The sequence below is a fragment of the Oenanthe melanoleuca genome, chromosome 10, assembly GCF_029582105.1.
Source record: "Oenanthe melanoleuca isolate GR-GAL-2019-014 chromosome 10, OMel1.0, whole genome shotgun sequence".
NCBI classification, from domain to species: Eukaryota; Metazoa; Chordata; class Aves; order Passeriformes; family Muscicapidae; genus Oenanthe; species Oenanthe melanoleuca.
This window is the reverse complement of record NC_079344.1, coordinates 7,561,203-7,586,057: the sequence shown is the minus strand read 5'-3', so window position 1 is coordinate 7,586,057 and position 24,855 is coordinate 7,561,203. Positions and strand designations below refer to the sequence as shown.

The 24,855-nt window shown below is 40.8% G+C and overlaps 2 protein-coding genes across 5 annotated transcripts in view; one reads left to right on the top strand and one right to left on the bottom strand.

Annotated features, from left to right (window-relative positions):
* Positions 1-13,729, bottom strand: part of GALK2 (galactokinase 2) — a 44,281-nt gene extending 30,552 nt beyond the window's left edge. Inside the window, exons 1-5 of one of the 2 annotated variants that reach the window (XM_056500199.1) lie at positions 13,535-13,725; positions 12,144-12,232; positions 10,893-11,016; positions 5,823-5,913; positions 2,817-2,963 (exon numbers count right to left, since the gene is read on the bottom strand). In XM_056500199.1, coding sequence (XP_056356174.1) covers positions 2,817-2,963; positions 5,823-5,913; positions 10,893-11,016; positions 12,144-12,232; positions 13,535-13,587 — 504 coding nt within the window. In that variant the 5' untranslated portion in view covers positions 13,588-13,725. Of the gene's footprint in view, positions 1-2,816; positions 2,964-5,822; positions 5,914-10,892; positions 11,017-12,143; positions 12,233-13,534 lie in introns of both variants that reach the window. The other variant, XM_056500200.1, reaches the window with a different exon arrangement.
* Positions 11,544-24,855, top strand: part of COPS2 (COP9 signalosome subunit 2) — a 25,753-nt gene continuing 12,441 nt past the window's right edge. The window contains exon 1 of one of the 3 annotated variants that reach the window (XM_056500203.1): positions 11,544-11,691. Coding sequence is in view for 2 of the 3 variants with exons in the window: in XM_056500202.1 (XP_056356177.1) it covers positions 15,966-16,019 (54 nt within the window). In the remaining variant the exon portion in view is untranslated. Of the gene's footprint in view, positions 11,692-15,839; positions 16,020-24,855 lie in introns of those variants that run through there. The other 2 variants (XM_056500202.1, XM_056500201.1) reach the window with 2 other exon arrangements.

The following is a 24,855-nucleotide window of genomic DNA, read 5'->3' as shown; positions in this document are numbered from 1 at the left end:
AACTCACATTTACCAGGAAAAAAGAGCATATAACTAAAATATTCTCATAAAAATAGTTTCACAGAAACAAAACAGATAAATGTTCCATTCAGTAAAAGGTCGTTTTTTCATAACTTTGGCTACAGAAGCCCTACAATTCAGCCAAATTTGATTCCAAAGCCAAAAGTTTCCTGTCTTCCTGCTACAAACCATCATACAAAGATTTTGCAAAGTCCATCATACTAGTGAGGGGCAAAAAGTCAATCTTTTCTCATAAAATTCCCGTCATAACCAAATATTGTTACTTATAAATACTACAATTTACAACTTTCACAACTATAAAGCATTTGGGGAAAAAATATGGATGGGAGGCATAAAGTTTTTTCTTAATTAAAATAAACCAACACATAAATATCCAGAGCCTTAAAAATGCAAGGTCCTGGTTTGTTTTCTAGTAGAAAGGATCTGGAAAGCCCCTGCTTGTGCTCAGCTAAGAATTTCCCTGCCATGGGGGAGCTCCCTGCTGACACAGAGCCAGCAGGACTGGATCCTGCACAGATCCCATTTGACACCAGCACAGGATGCATTAGGAGCTGGCAAGAAGTGGCCAGAGCACGTTTTGTACTTCTGAGGACTCACATGCCTAGATTGCTCTAATTTATACTCAGACTAGCCCTGCCTTACACCAGGCAGTTCTGCAAGGCTAAGCATAAATCCAGTGCAACAGAGACTCTGGATTTAGCTACATATAAGAAGTCTCTAATGCTAAATCATAAATTAGCCAAAAACACTGAAAGAGTTTTTACTGTCCTGTAAGATCTGAAAAAACTTAAAGCCTGGACAAAAGCAATCATTCTTCTCTCCTAACCATGACAACCAGGTGCCTTGGTCTATGCAAGCATACGAAACCTTGGATATGTTCTTAACTGCTCCTACAGTGGATATTGAGAAGTCTCATCTGTACATTAATTGCTCGCTTTTCATCCCAAGTGTAAAACAGCAGGGTTTCCTGACAAAAATGTGCAATTGTGTCTCTTGTGTTTGTCCAACTGCATTTCAGACACAAGCTTAACTTTCAGCACATTTTTCAACTAGCAGGAAGAGGACTGAGTAGGACACATGAGAAGAAAAGACATTCAGTGGAGTCTCTGTCTTCCTTCTGTTCTTCCATAATTTTCTATGAAAATGAGGAGTTTTGCACTTTTCTTTGCAACAAGTCTGGCATAATGCTGGCTGGTATTCCCAAGCCAGGTGTAAGTCCAGCTCAATAATACACTGTATCATTTATTCTCTGAATATTGTGCAGAATTGGAATAGTGAAAACCTGGCTTCTGGTTTTCCAGATACAGATTTTTACTACCTAGTAAAATTTGGGCTTTATGACCTGTCAGTTTTATGCTTGTGCAGATACCCAATTTCTGAATATGTGCACTCCACTGATTTTGATCAGTTGTTCCCAAGCTTTGCTCTTGAGGTGACCACCACCAGAGATGGTGCTGACCTGTGGTAGGACCATCTATGCAAAACCAGAAGCTTCTTGTCAAGCCAGGCACACATTCTGTCACCTCCAACTCTTTAATTGCAGTCTCATTCACCCAAGAAGGATCCTAAATTCCTTGTTTTCATCTACAACTGCTCTATGCGCCTCACCTCCCAAACCAGAACCTCTCTTAGGGTGCCCAGTCCCTTCCTCACCTTTGATCACACACCAACACAAGTCAGGGTGACAGAAACTGTAAACACATGGTCCTACATAAAAAGCTTCCCTGCTTTACTAATCCTGCTCCTTCCTTTCTGCCTGAGCCCTGCCTGATGCTCCTGAAGCCAGCCCTGGGAGCTGGGAAATTTGGGATCATACATTCACTGCTGAAAGCATTCCTGCAACTGCAGCCTCATAGGGAAGTACATCTCAACAGATCAGCAAAATCCTTCTGTATGGATCTGTTCACCTCATGACTCAGAGAAGTGCTTGTTACAAGCAGAGTTAACAGCTGCCATCATCATGTGCCACTTTCAGTTGGCTTTGTACCACAATTTGGGAATGTCTGTCTTAGACAATAGGCACAAATATGTGTAACAGTCACATTTAGATCTGTTCTTTTCTCTTCCTGACAATGTTCTAATTTAAGATCCTAGTTTCACTTAACCAGACATTTTTAATGGAGAGAACTTCATTTCCATATGGCACCTTCAAGGACCATGACTCCTCCAGAAATCTGTATTACACAAGCCAAACAGTGCTAACAGTTGTACTGCTAACAGGTCACATACTTGGGGTTTGTTTTTAGACTAATGTTTGTTTAAAAGTGAGGAATACATTTTGGATTGTAAATATGTTCATTCCAAAAAAACTGTGAAGAGAATAAGGAGAGTCAGATGGAAGAATTTTACCTCTACTTTGTGCTGATTACATAATTTATCAAGAAATTGCTCCACAGGCCTCCAACAGATGCTCTGCTGTTAAAGCCATGAAAAGTCATTCAGGGAGAGAGTAAAGGCCTCGGGGGTGTGGTCCACATGCTTCAGCACATATATTCTCAGCCCTGGCCTGCAGATAGCACATCTGGTCCAGGCATGGACCTGATGGTTGGCCAAAATACAGGCTTACAATAATGCTCCTTTTTTCAGCTTTAATGTAAGCCTGTTTTCTTGCCAAATTCAAATCCTGCCAGAATTTGGCCAAAGATGTTTGCTCAGTTGTGCAATATCTTAAGTTTATATCCAACAACTCTTTGCAAAAACAATTGTATCGTGTTTTTAATGTTTACAGGCATTAACAATATTTAATTTTAAGTAGAATTTTACTGCTGACACTCTCGTGTTTTACAGTAAATTACCTTAGAAAGGGTTTTTCCATTAGCTCTGAGTGTCACGAGTCCTGCACAGCACACCAAAGCACTGGAGCTAGAGAGACCAGAACTTGGAGGGATGGTTCCATCTAGCAGACAATTCATTCCAGTTGGGTTATTAAGACCAAAATGTTCCTAACAATGAAAAAATAAACAATCTCAGTTTCAAGTACAGACAGGCTCAGGCTTGCAATTATCTGATACTTAGAAAGAGAATCCTTCTGCTGAGTTGCTGGAAGCAAGGACCTGCTTCTGGTATCTCCAAAATAAAGCAAAAGCAAAATTTTCATTCTGTTCCTTAAGAACAAAGCCAATGGTGGGGCTTCAGCCAAAGGTATGTCTGCAATTGCTGTACACAAACATATAACTACCCCAAGCAGAACTCAGGATGGGCTGCACGCCCAAGAATTCACCGAGCTTCGTGGGTGGGTTTTGCAGCAACTGGTTCTGCTTTGAGCTGCCGTGGTGACAGTGCAAAGCCACCAATCCTTTTATACCCTACTTTTGTCCTTTTCTCCACAGCTCTTCATTTTAGGCACCACAAAGAGCTCTAGGTCCACTTTATGCTTCACTTCCAACGCTGGCACGTGGTGTTATGGAGCCACATGATGCTGAGGGGAAACCAGTAGCCATGCAGCTGTTTTCAAAGCCAGATACTCGTGTCCTGAAGCACCCACAGGACTGACATTGGGAAAACCACAATGGTACTTAAGAAACTCTGTGCTTTAGGGTTACAAAGACATACCTACCAACAGGGATAGTCTCTGGTATGCTCTTTTTTGAATGAAGTTTAAAATATTCTAGCATACATGACAGATATCACAGATAATGCATTTAATCCAGAAGTCATAAATCCTCATGTACATATTCTTTTATTTATTCTTTAGTTGCTTTGTCTTTTTATTTATAATCACTTTTATATAAATTTCTCTCTGCTATTACTTTGAAACAAACACGCAGTACTTATTAAAAAATCATTGACTGTGTATGGGGGGATACATGAATAGCAAACTTCCAATGCAATTTATGCATCAATAAACTATATTACAGTGTTAATAACCAGAAAAAAATGACAGTATTCATAAAGAAATGTCAACCTTCAAAAGATTTTTACTACTTTTCCTGAAACAACCTCAACCATAAATATCAATGGTAAAGATCAGCAAACACAAAGAGCCTCCTTTAAAGTCTTCTACCATCACTTCAAATTAGATTTTGAATTTCCTGTTTTAAAAATAAAGAAAATGCATATCTGCCCATGCCCCTTCATGAAGAACACTAGACAGGCTTGTTCATAAACAGAAAATGCCTGAGTAACCAGAAAATGATCCACAGTTTCTGGATTGTCTTGAATGTGAATCAGGCTTGCAGACTTATCACGCGATGTTTAAATAGAAAACGTACTTCAGTTTCAAAAATGAAAATGGACTTTGCCAACTTCTGCAACAGTTCTGTCCCAAAAGGATAGCATGTTCAACTTAATATAAACAGATTATCCCGCTGGACCCTCTGAGTACTTGTATTTCAGAGTTTCTTAAATCTGTAACATTTATGCTTATTTTCTGCCAGTACTAGAGTCTACAAACCTGCTTTGCAAATTAACCTTCAAGTATGAAAGCTTGTCCTTAGGAAACAAATCTCAGTAGCAGACTGAAAAATAAATAAGTCAATTGGTCATGCAAGCCTTAATATAAGAAAGGATATATTGTACAGAAACCTAATCTATATCTCTACAGTCAGTGCAATTTAAATGCCTGTGTTACTGAGCAACACAAAATTGAAAATACTCATGTTACTGCACACATAATTCATTTATTTGGATCTATGTATAGAAGTAGGGGGCTCTTTAGGACCTGTGAATTGTAATAAAGTGATTTGTGGCACTGATTATTCTGAAGATTGTATTCTGAAGACTCCAGTGACAGCTCTGAGGTAGGCTATGCAGCAGTCTGCAGTCCTCAGCTATTGGATCATCCTGTGGGGTGACCTAGATGGCCTATTCTGAGGCAAACTTCAGGTGCTTTAAAAAGCACATTTACCCATCATTTGGGCTGGCTGTTTCTGACCTGCCATCACTGTCTATCCCATCTGCCCTTCCAGAAATATCATTAGATTGACATCAAGCAGATGTTTTTTTCCCCTCAAAGGGCAGTGAATTCTGTGAATTCTGTCTCTCACCTGCAAACAGCAGGTGAGATTTGCAGTAGCCTCGATGGTGAGTTAAGACCACCTCCCAGGGCAGCACTGACAACCAGCATTTGCTTTCACAACAGTTGGGTCATCAGGTCAGTCTGGAGAGGGAGATAAACCTCGAGTGGGCAGACAGGAAAAGGTCTGGTTTGTGTGTTTGTGTCTGTGCTCCTGCCTTTACCGTAAGTGTGCCCCTTCCTGCATAGCTGCACTTTTAACTCAGGACATTCTGAAAATCCCATTCAAATTCCAAACCCTGAAAACCAGGATGAGTAATGGTTCTTAATGGATTATTTCTTCTGTATGCTGTTTACTTGGTTTTTGCATTTTCTTTTGCCTACTGCATGAGTCAGCTTCACTCAGCTGTTGTGCACAAATTATAGGTTTTAAGCTTTAATGGAAGTCCATGTTTTTTAAATGCTTCCATAGAAAGAAAAGGGTTAAGATATGATCTTCATGTCCTGAAAGACATACCTCCAAACCTTTTTCAAAGCAGATTTTAATTAAATAATTCCATTGGAAAGGATTCCTTCAAAATACAGAAACCTCATCCTCGTAATGTTTGATTGCAACTTTCCTAAGCAATTATTTGCTATAGTAATTTGTTTTATAGAGATGAAAATAGTGCTCTGCAAATATTTTAAAGCAAACCCACTCATATCTCCTCTTCACGTTTGAACAAAAAAAATCTTAATTGTATGTTTAAAAAAAGCTATAGAATGCAGGGAAACACTTTGAGGGTAAATAGGTATTCTTGTATTTTACTTCTACATAAATTTCATAAATTAAATGGATTTGGCTTACCTGAATACCCTTCAGTCCACACAGGAAGTAGTTATGCCACTGAGGTTTGGTTTTGTTAATCTGAATGTTATTAACACTAGTACTGAAATCCCTGCAAAAACAGAAAAACCTTGAGGCTTTAACTTGTATTAAATTTCGTTTCAAAAAACGTGGCTTGTTACTGCCACCTGCTGATGGACACAACTGGTTTGATAGTTTTCACTGCAATGCTTTCTGGCTTGGTTTTTTGTTTGATCTTTTCACATATCTTCTTTATTAGTCATTTCTATATGTTCCTTTAGATGAAAGCATATGAATTATTGATTAAGTATAAATAGTATATTAAATAAATCCAGAAATTAAGCTGCCTTTGACATCCTTAATTCAGGCACGATGCCTTCCATCATGTATGTGTATGCTATCATGATTTCTTAGAAGTTAAAATTTAAATAATCATATCTGTCAAACCTTGACTAGAGACTAGGGTCTCTTGTAATTCCTGCTCATGATTTCATCTTCATTACCTGTGCTCTGAATGGCACTTCACTAAAAGAAGCCTAATGCTGCAAAATTATATTATGTATGTTACAAGACAAATATATTTGGTTTAAATATTTTATCTGTTTCCTCCAGGATAATTCCTACTCCACCTTTATTTCAAAATAATAAAAATAGTGAGGTTGGATGTTCCTAAAGAACAGCTAGGTTCTGTCAGAATGACATGGGTGACATACAGAGGCCTCAGAGAGGTGTGTCAGTCCCCAAGATGTGCAGTCTGTGCCCTTGAACAGCCAGAAACTTTTATCTACTTGATGTCATGACAGCAGGTGCCCAACACAGAAACAGCAAAGGCACAGAGAACATCAAGAAATCAAATCAAAAACATTCAAAAGTTCCAGATCAAGATGTGCTCTACAAGGTGTGCTCTGCTATATAATATGAACAGAGGCAGCTGAATTCCTGGAAATATTTAACAGGAATAAAAACAGTTTCAAGAAATTATACTTCAGGGGACCGTCTGCACCTCCTAAAAAGAGGGAGTTTTTCCTTTTTACTCTGGTCCCAGCAAACTACATAGATTATTGATTTCCTGGTTTTATTTTTGTCCAAAAGGACATTACTGATTAATATTTGTAATTGATACCAGTGAAAAGATGTTTTTATCAGTAAATTATTCTGTTACCCATGGAGAAAAAGTTATATAAATATAAAGCATCTTTACTACAATATAATTGTCTTCAAGCAATGTCTGAAAAGCTCACTTCATTCTGGTGCACGTAAAAGGCTGCAATTTTTGTGTCATGCAACCCCCAAAGCAACAAGCAGTGCTGCAGTGGCCCCACAATTCATCTGGTCTATTGCTTGCACCACTGTAGTGAGGAACTCCACTTGTAGTCCCAGCCTACAACCTGTGCCCAGCTCCACGTGACAGATCTTGCACTTTGAGTATCAACTTACAATTCCCATTTTGCCAGTTGTACATTCAATTTCAACCTTAATTAAAGTGCAAACCTATCAGATTAGTGTACAGTTTAACAAGTAAACTGCTATCTTAGTGCCACAAACAGGATTTTATCAACAGTGCAGCAGCAAAGAATTGCACACAGCTAGTGTCAGGAATTACTAGGTTTTGTAGAGGAACACAAAAGATATGAAAGGGAGCACTGAGATTAGAGTACTAGGAAAGTTTGAGAATGGCTGTACATTCTTCCAATTTGAGATTCACTTGTATTCAGAATGATCTCCAAGAGAATAAAACATCAACTTGCTTATGGTTCTTGAGTAAAATAAACCCTCCCCAAGGTATTTGTAAAATAGAAAATACTTGTCGTAAGTAATGAAGATTTAAAAATTCTTTGTTTGTTTATGCCTGCTTCCTACAATAATCCTAAGTCATTGCTGTAAAAAAAAAAGATTGGTGGAAAGCAATGTGTGAAAGTGATTAAGAGAAAAGAAATCTTAAGTCCTCTTTGCCTCAAAGAAGAGTCCTAAAATATTTTATTTTCATAATTCTTTTTACCCTCTCAGAGTAAAATTTCAATGAACAAGACACATATTATGACTATATTTGCAGTATCTCAAGAAAAAATAAAATAATTACTTCTTAATATGCATTTTGCTTTTTTTTGCAATCTTCTCACGTAAAAAATGAAAGAAATTAATGAAATGAAAGAAAAAAAAATTACTTTGATTTTGGCAGGTTTTATATGGACATAATTCACACAAACAAAGAATGTGGGACTGTCAAAATCCCCAGAATCCTTAAGTCTATTTTTTGTTATCACATTCAGTTTTTTATAAAAAAGAGTTCCTAAATATCCAAGCTTTATCTTAAATCAGTAAATCTTCAGGCTTGCCTTTGAACCTCCTACTGAAAATTAGACAGTTTAATATAAGAACTTTATAACAAAATAAAAGAAAATATTAGGAAAAAAACATACCCATGAAATAAAACTACTCTGATACGATCTGTTTTAAAGAATGCTTGGGGAAGAATGCCACTTCTCCATAACTAGACATAAAAACTTCAGTTTTTCTGTATAATTAGATGAGATGGGATTTTTAAGTAGTTTGACTGACGTGGTTTTTACTGCTTGAATAGTAAATAATCCTTATTTTTGGGAGATCAGTTTGGCTCTTTCTCACAGAACCTTATTGCCTTGTCAATCTTTAAGTTTATTTGTTTGAGTCTTCTGTACAAGTACCCTGATTTAAAAACAAACAAACAAACAAAACCTTCAGGTTTTGTTGTGAGATGGAAACTGATTGGTAATTACCATCCTCTGGTACTTCTGAAGGCATTTTGAGAAGTATAATGTCAGATATTCTCTCTACACATACTTCTGAATTACAGAGACGTTTTGTGAAGGGAAGGTATCAGGAACTTCAAAAGAATGTAACTTTTGAATACCTTTTAGTCCCAGTAACATAAAAGGTGTCAGATCAATTGAGATAATTTATGATAAAAAACAAATAGGTGGTTTTTCTAGCAACCTGTTCTCTGTCCTATTTCTATGAAAAGTTAACCTGAACTATCAGGGTGGAAGAGTAGCACAGAACTGTTCCACAGCTTACCAGTTCACAAAATAAGAATGAAAAAGGAAATAGTGATTCTACAGAGGATTCTGGTTAATCCTTGTGCACCAAAGGCCTATAGATATGCATTCACCACAGGCATAAATCTACCAGTGTAACAGGCTGGGAAAAAAGACATACTGTCATCAGTTTTGTTATGTGGTGTAGCATTCAAAGTGTTGAAAAATATTTCTTTGTTATGAAATTATGGGCATGTTTTAGCTTTGTTTTTAAGCAACAGTGTCTCAACAAAACCAAGATGCTTAATGCTGTGTTCTGAGACCTTTTCTTGGTTTATGGCTTAAAAATCACATGGCTATGATTTCAAACTGAAACCAGGCCAGATGTAAAAATATAGTGTCAGTGTGTGCAATTTAAATTCAAAGGCTATAATTCTATACTGTGGAACCATCCTGAGAAGGTCATTTCAATTGCAATATAATGCAACAAAGCTTGAAGACCAAGTGAAAATGTTTACCTTTTTATTACTGCCTTATTTAGTTCTCATTAGAACAACTTTTCCTAATCAAAACTAATGTAATTCTGAAGCTATTGTCTCTTGCAGAATAGTTTTGCTACACAGCTTAAACACTGGTGGGAGGTTGCTGTTGAAGAAAGGGAAAGGTCCCATGCACACCTTACATTTCCCTTCCCTGTTCACCACTGCTTGTTCCCACTGTTTATCCCAAGTCAGCTTCAGTGCTGAGTGCATGGCAATTCACGAAAATGAAAGAAAATTATCTAAGCAAAAAATGGGGAAATAGTGAACTTTAACTTAAGATCAAACAAATATTCTACTCCTGTTAAAAGGCAGAGACCGAGTTCATCTTAGAAGCAGGCATAGAGAGACTAGGGGTAAAAGAAGCCAAGCCACTGCCTTTTGGCAGTGGCAAACTCTTAATTCAGCCCAGCTATAATGTGAAAACATACTCCACAAAGTGAAAAATCTCTTAGTATTTATACTTAGCATGGAAGTACAAATTCCTTCATAGTCACAGGCAGCTGTTCAGAACGTCTTTATAACAAACTGAGCTTTAAGCAGTACTATGTGCTCAAGTATTTCCCACTTTTTGCAGTATGTTCCTGTCCCTGTGCTGCCACACACTGTGCTTTCAGGAACTAATTTACCGATTAAAGCAATGGCTCAATAAAAATGGCTTAAACTAAGCTTTTGCTGATTCTGATTTTTGCAAAATGTCCACAAAAGCTCATGTGAATGAGTGACCTGATCTGAACTGCCAAGCAACTACACAAATATCAGTCTGTTACAAAGAGGCAGAAAAACATCCCTGAAGTTGAAAAGAGTGGCAGCATTATTTCCCTATGTTCAGCACTTGTGAGACCATAGCTGGAATATTGCATCCAGTTTTGGGGTTTCCCAATACATAAAAGACATTGGCAGAGAGTTCAGCAGAAGGCCAACAAGATTATTTACAAGGGATCTTCAAAAGTCCTTTCCAACCTAAATTGGCCTATAATTCTGTGAACAACAGCTGTGAAGGAAGTGGAAGCGAGGGAATACAGATTTTTTGAGCCAGGATTGTTGCTAAAGCTGTTGTATTGTGAAAACACAGCCCCAGGTTCTCCAGAGCAGGGGAGTGTTACTTTACTTTTGCAGTAATTGATTACCAAACATTTCACTCCCTTTTCCAGGAGAAACTAAGCTGCTGCTAGTTATGGGGATTATATAGAGAAAGATGAGATAAAAGAAGGGAAGATAGAATTGCACTTTTAGATGGATTGAAAAATCAGAGGCTTTACAGAGTAATATGAACAAACAGGTGGGAGACAACAGCTGCAAGGCTATTGCTCTGAACTAATACACACTGCATGCAGCCAGTCTGTGGGATTCCATCTGCTGATAGAATCTGATATTTATCCATCTGATATGAATTGTTTTACACAATCAGACTCTGTATTGCAATGGAAGTCTGTCAGATCTCTGAAAAGGTAAACTGTATTGCAATGCATGGAAAGGCTTATAAAAATTAATTCATAAACACAGTAATTACATACAAGTATGAAGAATTTGTATTTGCCAGTTGCACAACTTGAGTTTGTACAGGTTCTACTGCAATCAGGATATCTTGTTCTATAGCCATCGGGAGCACAGCATAACCACAGTAGTCTATGTGTTCTCCTAGCAAAGAAACAGAGAAAACACTTTGCAGTAATTCTTTCTAGAGTAGCAGTAACCAGGCTTCTACAGCACTTCAGTGTTGTTTACTGGATGAGACAATTTCTTACTGTAGTTTCAACTCTTATTACCTAAAGTTTGGGGAGCATTTCCTCCATTTTGTATTATTTCACAAAAAGATTTTTCTTTCTTTAGTGATTTTTATCTATTGCACCTGTTTATAAATGTTCACATTTTAACGCTGGGTTACAAAAACTAAAAAAAACAAACACGTAGATTATTGTCCAAGGATGAGAAGTGTCATATACATACAATTTCTGCACCTTTTTCCAAGAAGATACTACATTTAAATAATCATTAATACAACTGTATACAATTCATAAAGTAACAATCAAATAGAAAATGTATGTAGTAAACATCCTCTCCCTTGGGAATAATTCCCAGTTACCATATGCTGTCTATTTAGTCTATATGAAATGTTCACACAACACTGAGATAAAAATTAACTGCACAATAAACAAACTGACTTTTACAGCTCTGTTTTTCAGGATCCTTTTACTACATCTTCAAATGTGTAGGATTATTTTATGTACATATGCAAGAAACTCAGCTCCAGGGAGAACACAATCCTAACATGGACAGAGACATCTCAAAAATAAGGCTGCTACAGAAATAAAAGTAAGTCCTAAACAAAAAATAATTGTGACTCTCCAGTCTGACAGTGAATCACACCCACTGTTTTAAGTTCTGTGGACACATCTCTATGGAAGAGTAAAAAAGAGACGATGGTAGAATCATTTCATGCTTTATCATGTGCATTGCTGTGGGACTGGCTATATTTGGTTACTTTAATTAATTATTAAAAAACCATAGGCTGGCAAGTTACTCCGATTTTCAAAACCATCATCACTGTCTACAAATGTTTTTCTCCAAAACTGATATCCCTGTAGAATTGTTTATAATAAAATATAGTAAAATCTACTCAATTATATATGATTTTCCATTTATCACAAGAAACTTCTCTGAAAAAAAACCTTTAAGACCAGCATTTTCATTCTGTGTTTTAAGCTACTGGACTTCCAGGATGATGGATGAAGTAAAATAACATAAGGTTAATTCTTCTCTTTTACCTATTAAGTTGACTCGTCCTGGTGCACGAGCGTAAAACTTGGGAGCTGATCCAAACTTTGATATAAACATCTCCTTCAGTTTCTGCAATCTGAAAGGAAGGTTAGAAACATTTAGAAGGACTATATTTGCATAAAAGACAGGAAGTTTCAATGCTTCTTGAAGCAAATTCAATTCAGCTTCCTGAAGTATGTGGAGTTTTCTCTGCTACAGGAATGACATTAAGCTGCCTATTTCATATAACATATGTTTATATGATTTGTTGTGATATTTTTAAACAGATCTTTCAGTACTTTTCTATCTTTATGCCCAGTTACAAAGCTGTATTAGATCTATGATTTCCCCTTCTTATAATCTCCCCTGGTATTGACTGTTATATCACTTTTCCAATTAGCAAAAGCAATTTCTGCCGTTTCATTGTTTAATCCCTTCTCTAGATCACATTAATAATATTGAAGTTCACAGGGGAATTTGTTGGCAGAATTCTAGGTGTTAACTTTATTCCTTTTTGTGTCAGTATTTAGAATGCTGCTTTGTTTCACAGATATTTTTATAGTAGTGTTGGTACCAAGAGAGAACAAACAAAGCAGTCATGAGGGCATGTTTATCTAAGTGCTGATTGATCTCTTTTTTTAATGTGGTTTTTACAAGCAGGCCTGATGAAAGGCTATTTACAGGCTTTGGCCTTGATATTGCAACACGCACATTGAATTACAGCACCTACATCAAGAAGAAAATTGTCAGAAGCCTTAAGGCAAAGGCACTCCTCACAAGTTCACACTTCCAAGTCTGGAAATGCTGGACTTGTCGTTTCCGTGGGATTTACGTATGCAAGTAACCAGCGTTTTTAAACGTGCTCCTTCTGCGGCGCAAACGCAATTCAAAAGGTTCGTTTGTGTGCGTTTTATTTCCACACACCGTGCGCCACTCCACGGGCAAGGAGCGGGCGCTGGCACGTGCCGCAGCCATCCCAAGGACGGGCCAGGCCAGTGCTGCTCCAGGGCCTTTTACAGCAAAAAGGAGAGAATAATCGGTATTCCCCAAAAACTCTGGGGGAAAATGATGCAGAAATGATGAATGAAGAAATGAATGAATGAACGATTCCTCCTGCTGCCCCAGCGCCACCCTGCGAGGGGCGTCAGGGCGGGCCGGGCTGCTGTGGGTGGGAGAAGGGGCCGGAGCCCGGCGCGCCGCGGGCAGCGGGAGCTTCCCGAGAAGTCTTTGGTAGTGTCAGGGAAAAGCCGCGACGCTACGAGGGTCACCTCCTCGCACCTCAGCCCGGGGCATGAGGACGGCCTTAGCCACCCGTCCTCCCACCCTCCTCCCGGCCGCCTGCAGACCGCCCACCCGCCCCGGCATAAGCGGCGGCGGAGCCGGGAAGCGACCCACCCACCTGGGCTGCTCCACCAGCTGCACCGGGAGGACGCTGGGGCTGTCCCCCGCCATGGCGGCTCCACCGCGGGCCCGGCTCAGGCGGCTCCGGCTCCGGACTGCGGTCACGGGACAGGCGAACGCCGCGTCCTTCCGGGCGGCAGCGCTGGCGGCCCGGCCCCGTCCCGCCCCACCGGCGGCGCCGGGCCCCGGGCACCCCGCGGGCGGTGCCGAGCCCCGGGCACCCCGCGGGCCGTGCCGAGCCTTGGGCACCCCGCGGGCCGTGCTGAGCCTTGGGCACCCCGCGGGCGGTGCCGAGCCCCGGCCACCCCGCGGGCGGTGCCGAGCCCCGGGCACCTCGCGGGCCGTGCTGAGCCTTGGGCACCCCGCGGGCGGTGCCGAGCCCCGGGCACCCCGCGGGCGGTGCCGAGCCCCGGGCACCCCGCGGGCCGTGCTGAGCCTTGGGCACCCCGCGGGCGGTGCCGAGCCCCGGGCACCCCGCGGGCCGTGCTGAGCCTTGGGCACCCCGCGGGCGGTGCGGGGCCCCGGGCACCCCGCGGGCCGTGCTGAGCCCCGGGCACCCCGCGGGCGGTGCCGAGCCCCGGGCACCCCGCGGGCCGTGCTGAGCCTTGGGCACCCCGCGGGCGGTGCGGGGCCCCGGCCACCCCTCGGCCCCGCGCCCGCCACAGCCCAGGTGGGACCGGGAATCTGCTGTGACGTGCGAAAGAAATGTTTGGGGCTGTCCGGTATTCCTGCCGATGCTCCTGCAAAATGCACTTGCAGTGAAAATAATAAATGGACAGTCGCATCCCTCATGGTGTGGGGGGATGGGTATCTCTGGCCCCATGTTTCTCCTGGTGTGTGGTTCCTCCAGCTCCCATTACCCTCAGATGAATGGCTGCAGATACTTGCAAGGAACTGAGCATTTAAAGTGTTCACAGGCTACTCACTGAGTGTTTTGGTGTGTATCTTCGTCCATTTTGGTATCTATCTCATTGTCCCTCATCCCATTCAGGGAGCTTTAAGTACTCAGACTGAAGGAAGCACAGTAACAAATTTCATTGTGGGCTTTCTGAGGTAAAAAATTTATTTTCCCATTAGTATAGTTGCAGAATACAAACACAGGTTTAAAGGACTTGGCAGTAGCTGTAAGAAGAAAACAAAACAAAACAAAAACCCACTGTCAGAAACCGTAACAATATAAAATGACCAACAACAGGAAAAACCTGGAGACGCAGTAAATATTGCAGATGCATCTGGGTGTCTGTGAGAACCCCAGGCCTTGAGATGGGGAGGCAGAGCTGGTCTGTTGAGGGGTTTGCCTCACTCAGTTGAAGGCAGCAGCAGAAATTGGCATGTAAAAATCTTTAGAAAGCCATTGCTTTGCAAGGCCTCTGGATTTAAGGAGTTCAGGCCTTTAAAACTGCTGCTCTGGTATTATTTGGTTATGGTGAATGCAGCCCAGGTAAACTGCTCAGCAGTGAGTAAAGCAAAATGGAGCTGAGCAGTGATGGCAGTCACAGCAACAGGCGGAGCTTTCACAGAACGGGTCACGTTGGAAGGGACCACCGTGGGTCATCTGGTCCAACCTCCCTACTCAGACTCAGGGCCATCCCAGAGCACATGGACCAGGATTGTGTTCAGACAAATCTGGAATATCTCCAGTGAGGAAGCCTCCACAACCTCTCTGGGCAGTCTGTTCCAGTACATGGTCACTTGCACAGTAAAGTTCTTCCTCATGTTCAGGTTGACCTTTCTGTGCATCAGTTTCTGCCCTTTGCTCCTCGTTCTATTGGATGGCAGCACAAAGAACAGCCTGATTCCATCCTCTTGACACCCACACTTTGCACAGGAGCCCCTCTCACCTGCCTCTTCTTGCGGCTGAACAGGCTCAGTTCCCTTAGCCCTTCCTCATGAGAGATATTTCCACTCTTGGCCAACTTATTAGCTGTCCGCTGGACCTGCTCTAGGAGTTCCGTATCTCTTTTGTACTGTAAAACTCATAACTGCACACAGTACTCCAAACGCGGCCTCATCAGGGCTGAACAGAGCGGCAGCATCACTTCCCCCGACCTTGCAGAGACGCGCCAGTTACCAGGCTCGCAGCCTCCGCGGGGGATCCGGGCTGGCAGCGCCCACGCCGGACGCACAGTAGGCGGCCCCGGCGCCAGCACGGCGCGCTCCGGGCGGCGGCAGCGCCGGCCCGCGGAGGTTCCGGCGTGCAGAGCCCAGGCCCCGCCCGGCCGCCGTTGCCAAGGGCCGGTCGCTACCAGAGGGAGGGAGCAGGCGGCGGGGCGGCGCGGATTGGGCTCCGAGCGGCCCGGGCCGGGGGCGGGAGAGGCGCGGGCGGCAGCGCGTTCCGGGCGGAGCGCAGCCACATTGGGCAGCGCCGCGCGGGGTTGTGGGAGAAGGGGCCGTCCCCGCCGCCGCCCCCCGCCCGTCCTCCGGCCAAGATGTCTGACATGGAGGATGATTTCATGTGCGATGATGAGGAGGACTACGATCTGGTAAGGCGCGGGGCGGCGCGGGGGCTCAGCGCTACGGCCGGGGGTGCCGCCGGCGCGGCGCCGCTTCGGGCCGCTGCCGGTGCGGTGCACCCGCCGCAATAGCCGCCCCGCCGGGTGCTGCCCCGGCAGGGAGCGCGGGCATCCAGGATGAGTTTCCCTCCCGGGGACGAGGACGCGGTAGCGGCTGCGAGGGGCGGGCGCTGCTGCCGGTGCAGCCGCTCGGCCGCTCTCGCGGAGGAGCAGGCCGGCTGCGGGCCGGGCAGGTGGATAGGCCCGGGCCGGCCCCCGGCCCCGGCCGGCCCCCGTGTCCCCGCAGGGCTCACGCTGAGGGGAGGCTCCGGCGCGCTGCCTCCTGCCCTCTCTCCTCCTGCCGCGGCCCGAGTGTCGGGCACGAAGTGAACTGATAAAGTTGCCCGCCCTTCTCCCCACCCGCGCCTGCGAGAGGCCCTTGGGGGCAGATACTGCTCGTGTGTTTGTGAGAGCAACTGAGCAAACTGAGGAAAAAGTAAGGGGAAGAGAAAGGGGAGTGAGGAGAAATGTCCTCACGGGCCGCTCCTGATCCAACGCGCCGAAGTGTCCACTTATTCCTAACTTTAATCTTTGTAGTCTTTGTAGCCTTTCTACTATTCCCTTTTTAGTTTTATTTTTAATGTGTGGGGTTTTTCATGTTACATTTAGTTAAATATTAACATCAGGTTTCGTCCTAAGCTTTTAAAATTAAAAAGTTGATGCTTGTCTGATTAATTATAATTTTATTGTCCTTATGTTGTATTGGAGATGGAGCTTTACTTGTTTGGTTTTTTGTTTTTGTTTTTTCCTGAACTTTGATAGGGTTTTTAGAACTAGAGACTTTTTTTAAAAAAAGCTGTGTAGGTTGAAGCTTGATAGTCTATTTCATTCATTTCAGCTAAACCTGTATTAACAGTATTGCAGTTTCACTGAAAAACTCCAGACACTTGCTTCTGGAAGTCTTGCTTCCTGACACATTACTTGGTAGTTATTGCCACTTACGAATTCACTTAAAATGTTTACCCGATTTTATTTTGAGTAGTTTCTGTGCAGTTTTTGTTAGAAACTGCTTAGAATGGTTGGATGACATTAGATATAGAATAAAAGCATCTGCTTTTGGTTTTGAGAGTTTTTTCCATTCATGTAAGGGTGCTTGTTTGACAGGCATTGTCATCAAAACCCTATGAGCTGCTCGTGTCACTATTCCAAAACGTGTTTGTGTTCCCCTTTCAGTCTATGAATGAATTCACATACTGTAGAGACGAGGTTACTGGAGGAAATATACAGAGACCGTTAAAGATGTTTTGTTCCAAAATTAATTTTCATTCATTTTTATTAACACTGAAATTTGTGTCCTGATTTGAAATACTGTGGTGGTTTTTTTCCATGCGATGCAATCAGAGGAATATTAAACACAGCAGAATTCATGTTCCATGTCCTTCTTTAACATGAGAATTGGGCATGTAGAGAAACCATTGGAATTGCACTTTTCAATCTATACAGGTCTAAATAAAAGTGCAGCTCAGACTGCTTTATGCCAGTTTTCTCCAAGAATTGGAGTCTAGTGCTTTTTCCTGTGTTCCATTCTTCTGAAGAACTTTATTTCCTGAAATACCTTGCTTGTGGCAGATTTCTGCTTTTGACTGTAGTTACTTTTACTGGACATTTTCACTCTCATTAATTACTCTTAACTCAGACCTTTCAAAAATTTTAAAATACTCCTTGTAATAATTAGGAGCACTTTGGTTTTTTTCTTTCCAGTATGTAACTCCCATGTAAAGCATCAACTACTACCCAAGCTTCAGATTTTTAAAATTTAATTTCAGTTCATAATTGATGGGGGAAAAAAACCCCAAGAGTTGAAGAGTAAAATATTCCAGCTAAATTAGTTTCAGTATTCTGAGACTAACAAACCATGATTGACTGTTGTTTTCAAAAATGCTTGAAACTCTAATAGTTGTGTTTCACAGAACTGCTTCAGGAAAAAAAGTTAAGGGCTCCAAAGGTAGGGCCTGATTTCTTCCTTTCATGTTGGATATCTAGTTAGATTAAGAAGACTGTAAGGGGATTCATGATTCTCAAGTTGAGCATAAAGGCTGCTGCAAGAGGCTTTGCAACAAAAGAATGAGTGCACGACATAATATTAATATCAATGCAGAATTGAAAGTAAAAGAGCAATATGAATGCTGTGAATACTTTTTTAAAGAACTGGAGGAGAGGCAGTGATTATGGAACCAGTCAATGAATGAAGTAGCTATTTTGTCAAAATATGGTGAAACTAGGTTCAGGTCTCCCAGGGTAGCTGCCATCATAACAATAGCAGTGAAGACTCCCCCAAAAATTAATTTTGTCAGCTTTTATTAGAAGTGATTATGGCTGTTCCTCTTTAATGTTCACTTGACCTGCTGATTATGTAGACCCAGTCAGTTAAATTTCCTGAAGTAGGCAAATGTTTCACACTTGAACTGAAATGTGAACAGATATTCCAAAGGCCCAAATCCTTCCTGGCTTCATCATGGAATTTTATATAATTAGAGTAATCACTACACTGTTAAACAATTGAAGACTAGGTTGTACTGGATTGTTTCTGTTTAGTTTTCCAGTAGGTAAAAAGTCAAAGTTTTGCATGTAAATGACCTCAGCCACTCCTACAGAAGTTGAGTTTATTCACTGGAGTCTTGATATCAGGAAGAAATTCCATTTATATTTGTGGGTGGATGAACCTAGATTCACAATTTGCTAGTAATGTGCTGTGACAGCTTTGATTATAACATGAATTATTCCACTTTATGCTTCAATGAACAGAATAATGTTTACTGGTCATTATGAAAGCCACTCAATTTTAATTTCTAGTTTGGTGCTGCTAGGTGCCTTACATGATTTCAGTACAAGTTCTTTTTACTAGATCCAGCTTGAGGGTGGAGAATGACAAAGAGGGGAGGACCACTGTAAATTCCATTTTTGTTTTCTGTCTGGGACAAAAGACTATTTTTAGAATTGACTTGGAGGCAAAACTCAGCCTTCCTTCAGCAATTGATTCTTCCAGGCACAATGACAACACATTGACAGTTGTGGTACATCTACTCGATTTTCTTGTTTTGTTTTAAATAAATAAGGAATCTGTGGTGTTCTTCATGAGTTATCTTACTGTGTTCCAAAATTCAACTTTAAAATTAATCTGAGGAAAGGTTGGACAGATATATTTGCTGAGCAACTGGTCTTTTTACCTTAGAGTTGTATTGTTTCAGTGACTTGTAGAAGATCCGTAACAATTCCAATGAGCAGCTGTCAGTTTGCACCCTGGTGAGATGGCTGCAGGTTCGTGAGGTTCATGACTCAAATATGGAAAGCATCCCTCCAGATTACTGAGGATTTCCCATTTCAGGATGTGATAATCTTAGGAAATAGGCAGTCTTACTTATTTCAAACTACATGAGTTGGCTTGTTCTTTCTTTCTAACTAATGAAATACAGTCCATTGCAAAAGGAATTTCTGTATGTTACCAAGCTTGATAAGCAATTTTAATTTTGTCATTAGACAGAGACATTATTCTTTTATTGCTGGATTTTAATAAAGTTGAAACTTTGTGTTCCAAATTGCTCATATTTCACTATTATCATCATTTTATGAAAATATGTGTATATGTTGCAAACAAGAATGTGATAATGCTGCAAAAACAAGTATTCAGTTCTAGGGAAGTACCAAATCAAGCAGATCCTCTTGGCCCTCTTCTGTTTCTTAGTTAAGTTTAATTACAGTAGTATGTGATTTTAAAAAACTGTGCTTCACAGAGGACATAGGATGTACTGTTCTCTGAATTAATTATTGTTTCATATTTTATATGGATTCAGCATGTGTTGTGATATTTTTTATGCATTCTCTTCAGACTCATCTTCAAACACAGAATTAATATATTTGAGGCTTATTTTGCTCATTACCATAATGTCTCAGAAAGAACTATTGAGGCAAAAAGCGTGGGAATAATTAGTCAGTAAATTCTTTCTATCTAAACATTGACAAATGTCAGTGAGTTCTGGTTTTTGCTGGATTCTTTTGCCACTTATTTAGGGCTGTGTTCAGAACAGTGCTCTCCAGGATGTGATATGCAGTTGGGTATTGAACAGACGTAAATTTGATCTAAGTTATGCTGAAAATTGGACTTTCAGAAAAGGGTGCACATAACTACAGGAGAGCTGCACAACAGAGGTAGAAAGAACAGGCACTTTTTTGCTGTACTCTTTACATGTTGTAATACCAGGTTTTTCTTTCTGCAGTCTCCTGTCTCATTTCTGTGCGTCTTCCAACTGAAAAAAAATAAATAAAACAAAGGCAAAGCACTGTCTTTCATGGAACTCTTCTGACGCCGTTGCAAATCGCTGGTTTCACAGACTTCTATTCCTGGTGTCCGCCCTGGTGAGAGCCAGCAGGCACTGGATGACTTGCAGAGTTAAGTGTGTAGCAGCAGAAGAGAGAGACCTGGAATGTGGAAAAGAAACCAGGACTCCCAGTGCATGGCTGAGCAGTTGCAGTCTTCTTACACAAATTGCACTCTTGTTTTTACTCTCAGGGTTTGCCTCTGTTCTATTCCTCTTTGCTCTTTTGCATTCCAGTCTGACTGCTTTCTTTATATTCATGTGCCTGGATACCAACTGGCAAATGTACATAGAACCTGGTAGTTACTGCTCGTCCTGGTGCCTTGCAGGTCAGGAAGAGCAAATGCAAAGAAAGTTGTGCTTAGTAGACTTCCTAAATGCCATGTTTATGAAATAAAGTTAGCTGAAGTAAAATCAAATTTGTACCAGACTTCTTATCTTCATAATTGCACTTCATAAAAAATCAGTTTGATTCGGCCAAATGGTTGAAATTTGGTAAAATCACTAGCAATTGACAACTGACAGTAATAAGTAGTTCAGCAATGTCCTTGAAAGATAAACTCTTTGTATTGTCTTTTTTTCTGGAAAGTTGCCCCTATATAGCTACTTCCCCCTACTCCTTTTTTTAAAAGAGGTTTGCAAAGTAGGAATTCAGTTCCTGTAGTAGTGGTGAATGATAAACAGAGGAGCACAAGTTTAGGTAGTCACTCCGGTTTTGATGTAGAAGTTAGGGAAATGCTTCAGGCAAGAGAGGAGACCAGAAAATCGGTAACAACCATAGTTTTCACAAAATGCTTGTATCTTTGTTTCTGTTGGTGTAGAACTTTACGAGGTCAGTGTACCACTCTAGTGGTACATTCTAGATAGAATGCCACACATCTGCCTCTAAATGTCACTGATACACTGTTATGGTTTCAGTGTCCCTGTCCCTCATTCTGGCCCTGAGCGCAGGGGCTGTGCTTCAGGACCTGGCATCTCTGGAGGCCACATTGACAAGGCTCCTGCCACAGTTCTCAGAAAGCAGCAAGGAGCAAACAGCACAAACCACTGGCCTGCAGCAGGGATAGGAAATGGGAAATGGAAAAGGGCAGGCTGGGAGGAGCCAGGAGTGCTGGGTGCTCCAAATGTGCCTTTGCTGCTGGACAAACTGCAGATGGATTCCCTGCACTAAAAAGGATGACTAAAGCTGGCTTGGGTGAATTGACTTCTGTGTGTGCTCATTTTAGAAGCTGAGACTCAATGTTTTAAAGCGTTTTGCTAGATAAAATTTTATGAAAACTTAGTATGTAACCTAATAAAGACTTCTTAATTAAATTGGTTTCTTTTTTTTTTCTTTTTTTTCTTTCTAATTTAACTTTTATTAAAACTATTTGAAAGAATAATGTTCCACAAAGAGTAAACTCCATCAGAGGTTTTATCTGTTACAATTGAGCTAGTGTAGTAATTTCTCTTCCTCCAAAAAGCAGTAGGATGGCTTAGGATTGAATATAAGTGACTACATTTAGAACATGCAGATCTTCAACATAGCAATGCTTAAATAATATCCTACTTATTTAACTGCATTTTTTCAATTTTTTTCTGTCAGGGCTTTGTAACTTCTTGAGTAATGACAAAAACCCCATTTGTTTGTTTTGATGATCCTCTGAGGAAGGAAGAATTCAATGGGTTTCAGAGAGCAGTTCTGTGTACTCAGACTGCTCTTTTTTTCATTTGTACTTATAATGTTGAGGTCCATTTGAATAATATCACCAGGATCTTAGTTTTAAAAATTCCTAGGCCTTTCACTTTTTTTTACATCAGCTAGAGATAAATTATATCATCCAGCTGCTTTTATATCTCAAAATTCTAATTAAGGATGTTTGTCACTATGCAGATTGTTAGGTCTGGATGCTGTAGTGGAGAATTTTAGACTTATGTAGAAATCCTTTTTGTAAACCATATATTTCTACCTAATTTGCAGCAAGCTTCCTACCTAGAGGGTTTGAGCTAGGGAAGTTGCTCAGGCAGGCAGCAGGGGTGTTAAAAATGAAGGTGAGGAAAGGCTAGGCTTTTTCTATCTGAATTTATTGTTAATAGAACTTTTCTGTTTTCAGAACTGAGAAGGAAATTAATCTTTTTCATAACTGGAACTTTGAGGACACAGCTTTATACTTTCCTCCTTTTCTCCTTTTGGCAGAAGCTTAATGTTCTCACATTTGTATCCTACTGCACTAAGCCATTTCTGCATCAAAAGAAGACAGAGTGCTCGTCCTTCTGAATTTATCAGCACTGGCATAATTAGCATCAGTACTTGAAATAAGATTCAGTATCTACATGGCTGATTTTTTTTTTTTTTTTAATATTGTCTAAAGATTAATGGCATCAGCTCATACTTAGTTTGAGGTTTTAAAGTTTTCTTAACAGCCGTTAAATCTAAATGTGTCTTTCTTAAAGTAAACCACCTTACATTTTCTGGAAGAAGGAAAGCCTTATCTCCATTACAGCTTTGAGTCCATATCATCATCCTAAGTCTGATGTGAGGCAAATAAACATCAAGTGAAGAAAAAATATAGCTGTGAAAATATAAACCAATACTTTTGATGTATTTCAATGCATTTCCACTGGGGAAGAAATATCAATAGACTTAACACTTCCTTATTATGTATTAATACTATGGAAGTATCTTTATAGGATATTTAAGTAGCGTTGAGAAAAATTATCTGAAAAAAGGCTTCCTGCATGAATCCACATCCAGAATCATTGCCAGAGCTAAGATGAAAGTTCAGATATTTCTGGCTTGAGGCTAACAGAGCACATTGTCTCCTAAAAGGAATTAATTTAGTTTGCTTTCCTTTTATCTTTGCAAATAGACACTTCTGCCAAAAATATTCCCCATTGTCCAAGTTAAGCATAAACAAGACATCAGCTGATTACGCACATCTTAAATGCTAGGTTGTTTAATTTTGGCAGCCTGTGTATATAAGGTGCTTGATACAGCTGTTGACATCGTGTGTATGTACCCATAGCTGCTCCATTGGAGCTGGATCAATAGGATAGGGAGTTTACAAAACGAGCTCAGGAAAACAAGAGCCTGCCCAATAAAATAAGGCACTTGCTTCCTGTTTTCTTTGCTGTTCTCAGTATCACATTTTTGTAGTTCTGTGGGAATTCAGAAAACAGGTTTGTGGAATTAACAAGACTTTTCAGTCCATTCTTTCTCACTAATGATAGTACTTTGTTGGGTGAAAATAAATACATACCTGGGTAATTTGCCTACATTTACAAATGGAATCATTAAAAGGTAGAAAGACAAATGTCTCAAATGGCACATTTAATAAAACTTGGTTCAACTGTGGGCTTCCATAATTAATTTTTGCTTTAGAACTTCAGAAAACTTAAAATTTGAGAGATTACTTTTAGTGCAGGGAGTACAGAGCTAATTTAAAACTTTCCATTTGCCTCATCTTTTTTTCATTCCTTCACATGGTTTTGAAGGAGTCCATTAATAGTAGGAATATACAAATGAACAGAAGAATAAACGTGTCTGACGAAGTACAGCAAGAGTAAAATCCACCCTAAAGGAGGGGACCTGATTGTGCATTGCTTATGTTGGTGCAAGGGAAAGTTACTCTCACAGCAGTAACTTTGAGATTTAAGGAGATTCTGTTAAAACAGTTCATCTTCTAATAGCCAAAATCCTGTTCAGAGAAGTTAGCTTGAAAATGCAGAGGTGTGAAGTGGTTTGGAATCATGTAAACATCAAATGAAATTATTATTTGAGCTTTGTTAGTATTTTGTAATTTGAACATGCAGCACTGTCATTTAGGAAAAGAAGCTAAAATATTCAGGGGTTTTTCATCAGAAGAAGTCTCAGAGTACTTCTTAAAAAAATTTAGTAGTAATTGTTAGAAGTAAATATTTCCATTTGCTTGGCACTAGTGTACATGGTGGATAATTATTTGATTAAATTACTGTGCCTGTGCTGTACCCCAACATCTTTGGCAGCATTTTTAGCGTTTTCTTTATCATCTGTTTCTCAGTGCAGAAGCAGCTGGTGTCACTGTCATTATTCTTTTTTAAAAATTTCCTTAGACAAGGATGAATTGTTATGGCATAGAAAGGCAAATTCATGGAAGCATTTGATAGCTTCCATAGCTGAATCATTACTTGTGTGGCACCTCAGTCAGAATCTTTTCTGTGGCTAGCAAAGGCTGGGTATTAGTGCCTTTAGGAGGACCAGTGGGCAGCGTGTTCTCTTCCCCTCCCAGAAATGACATGTGCTCTTGGACCTCTGTGCTCAAACTCCAGCATGGGCAGAATTTCAGTAATACAATCTGTACTTGTCATAAAGGTGAAGTTCAGGGAGCTGTGAGTTCATTAATCCAGAAAGAAATCTGCTGACAGGCAAATGTTGGTGGATGATGAGTCTGGCCTAGTAATGGGAGAGAGAGAAAATCATTATACAGGTCCATAAC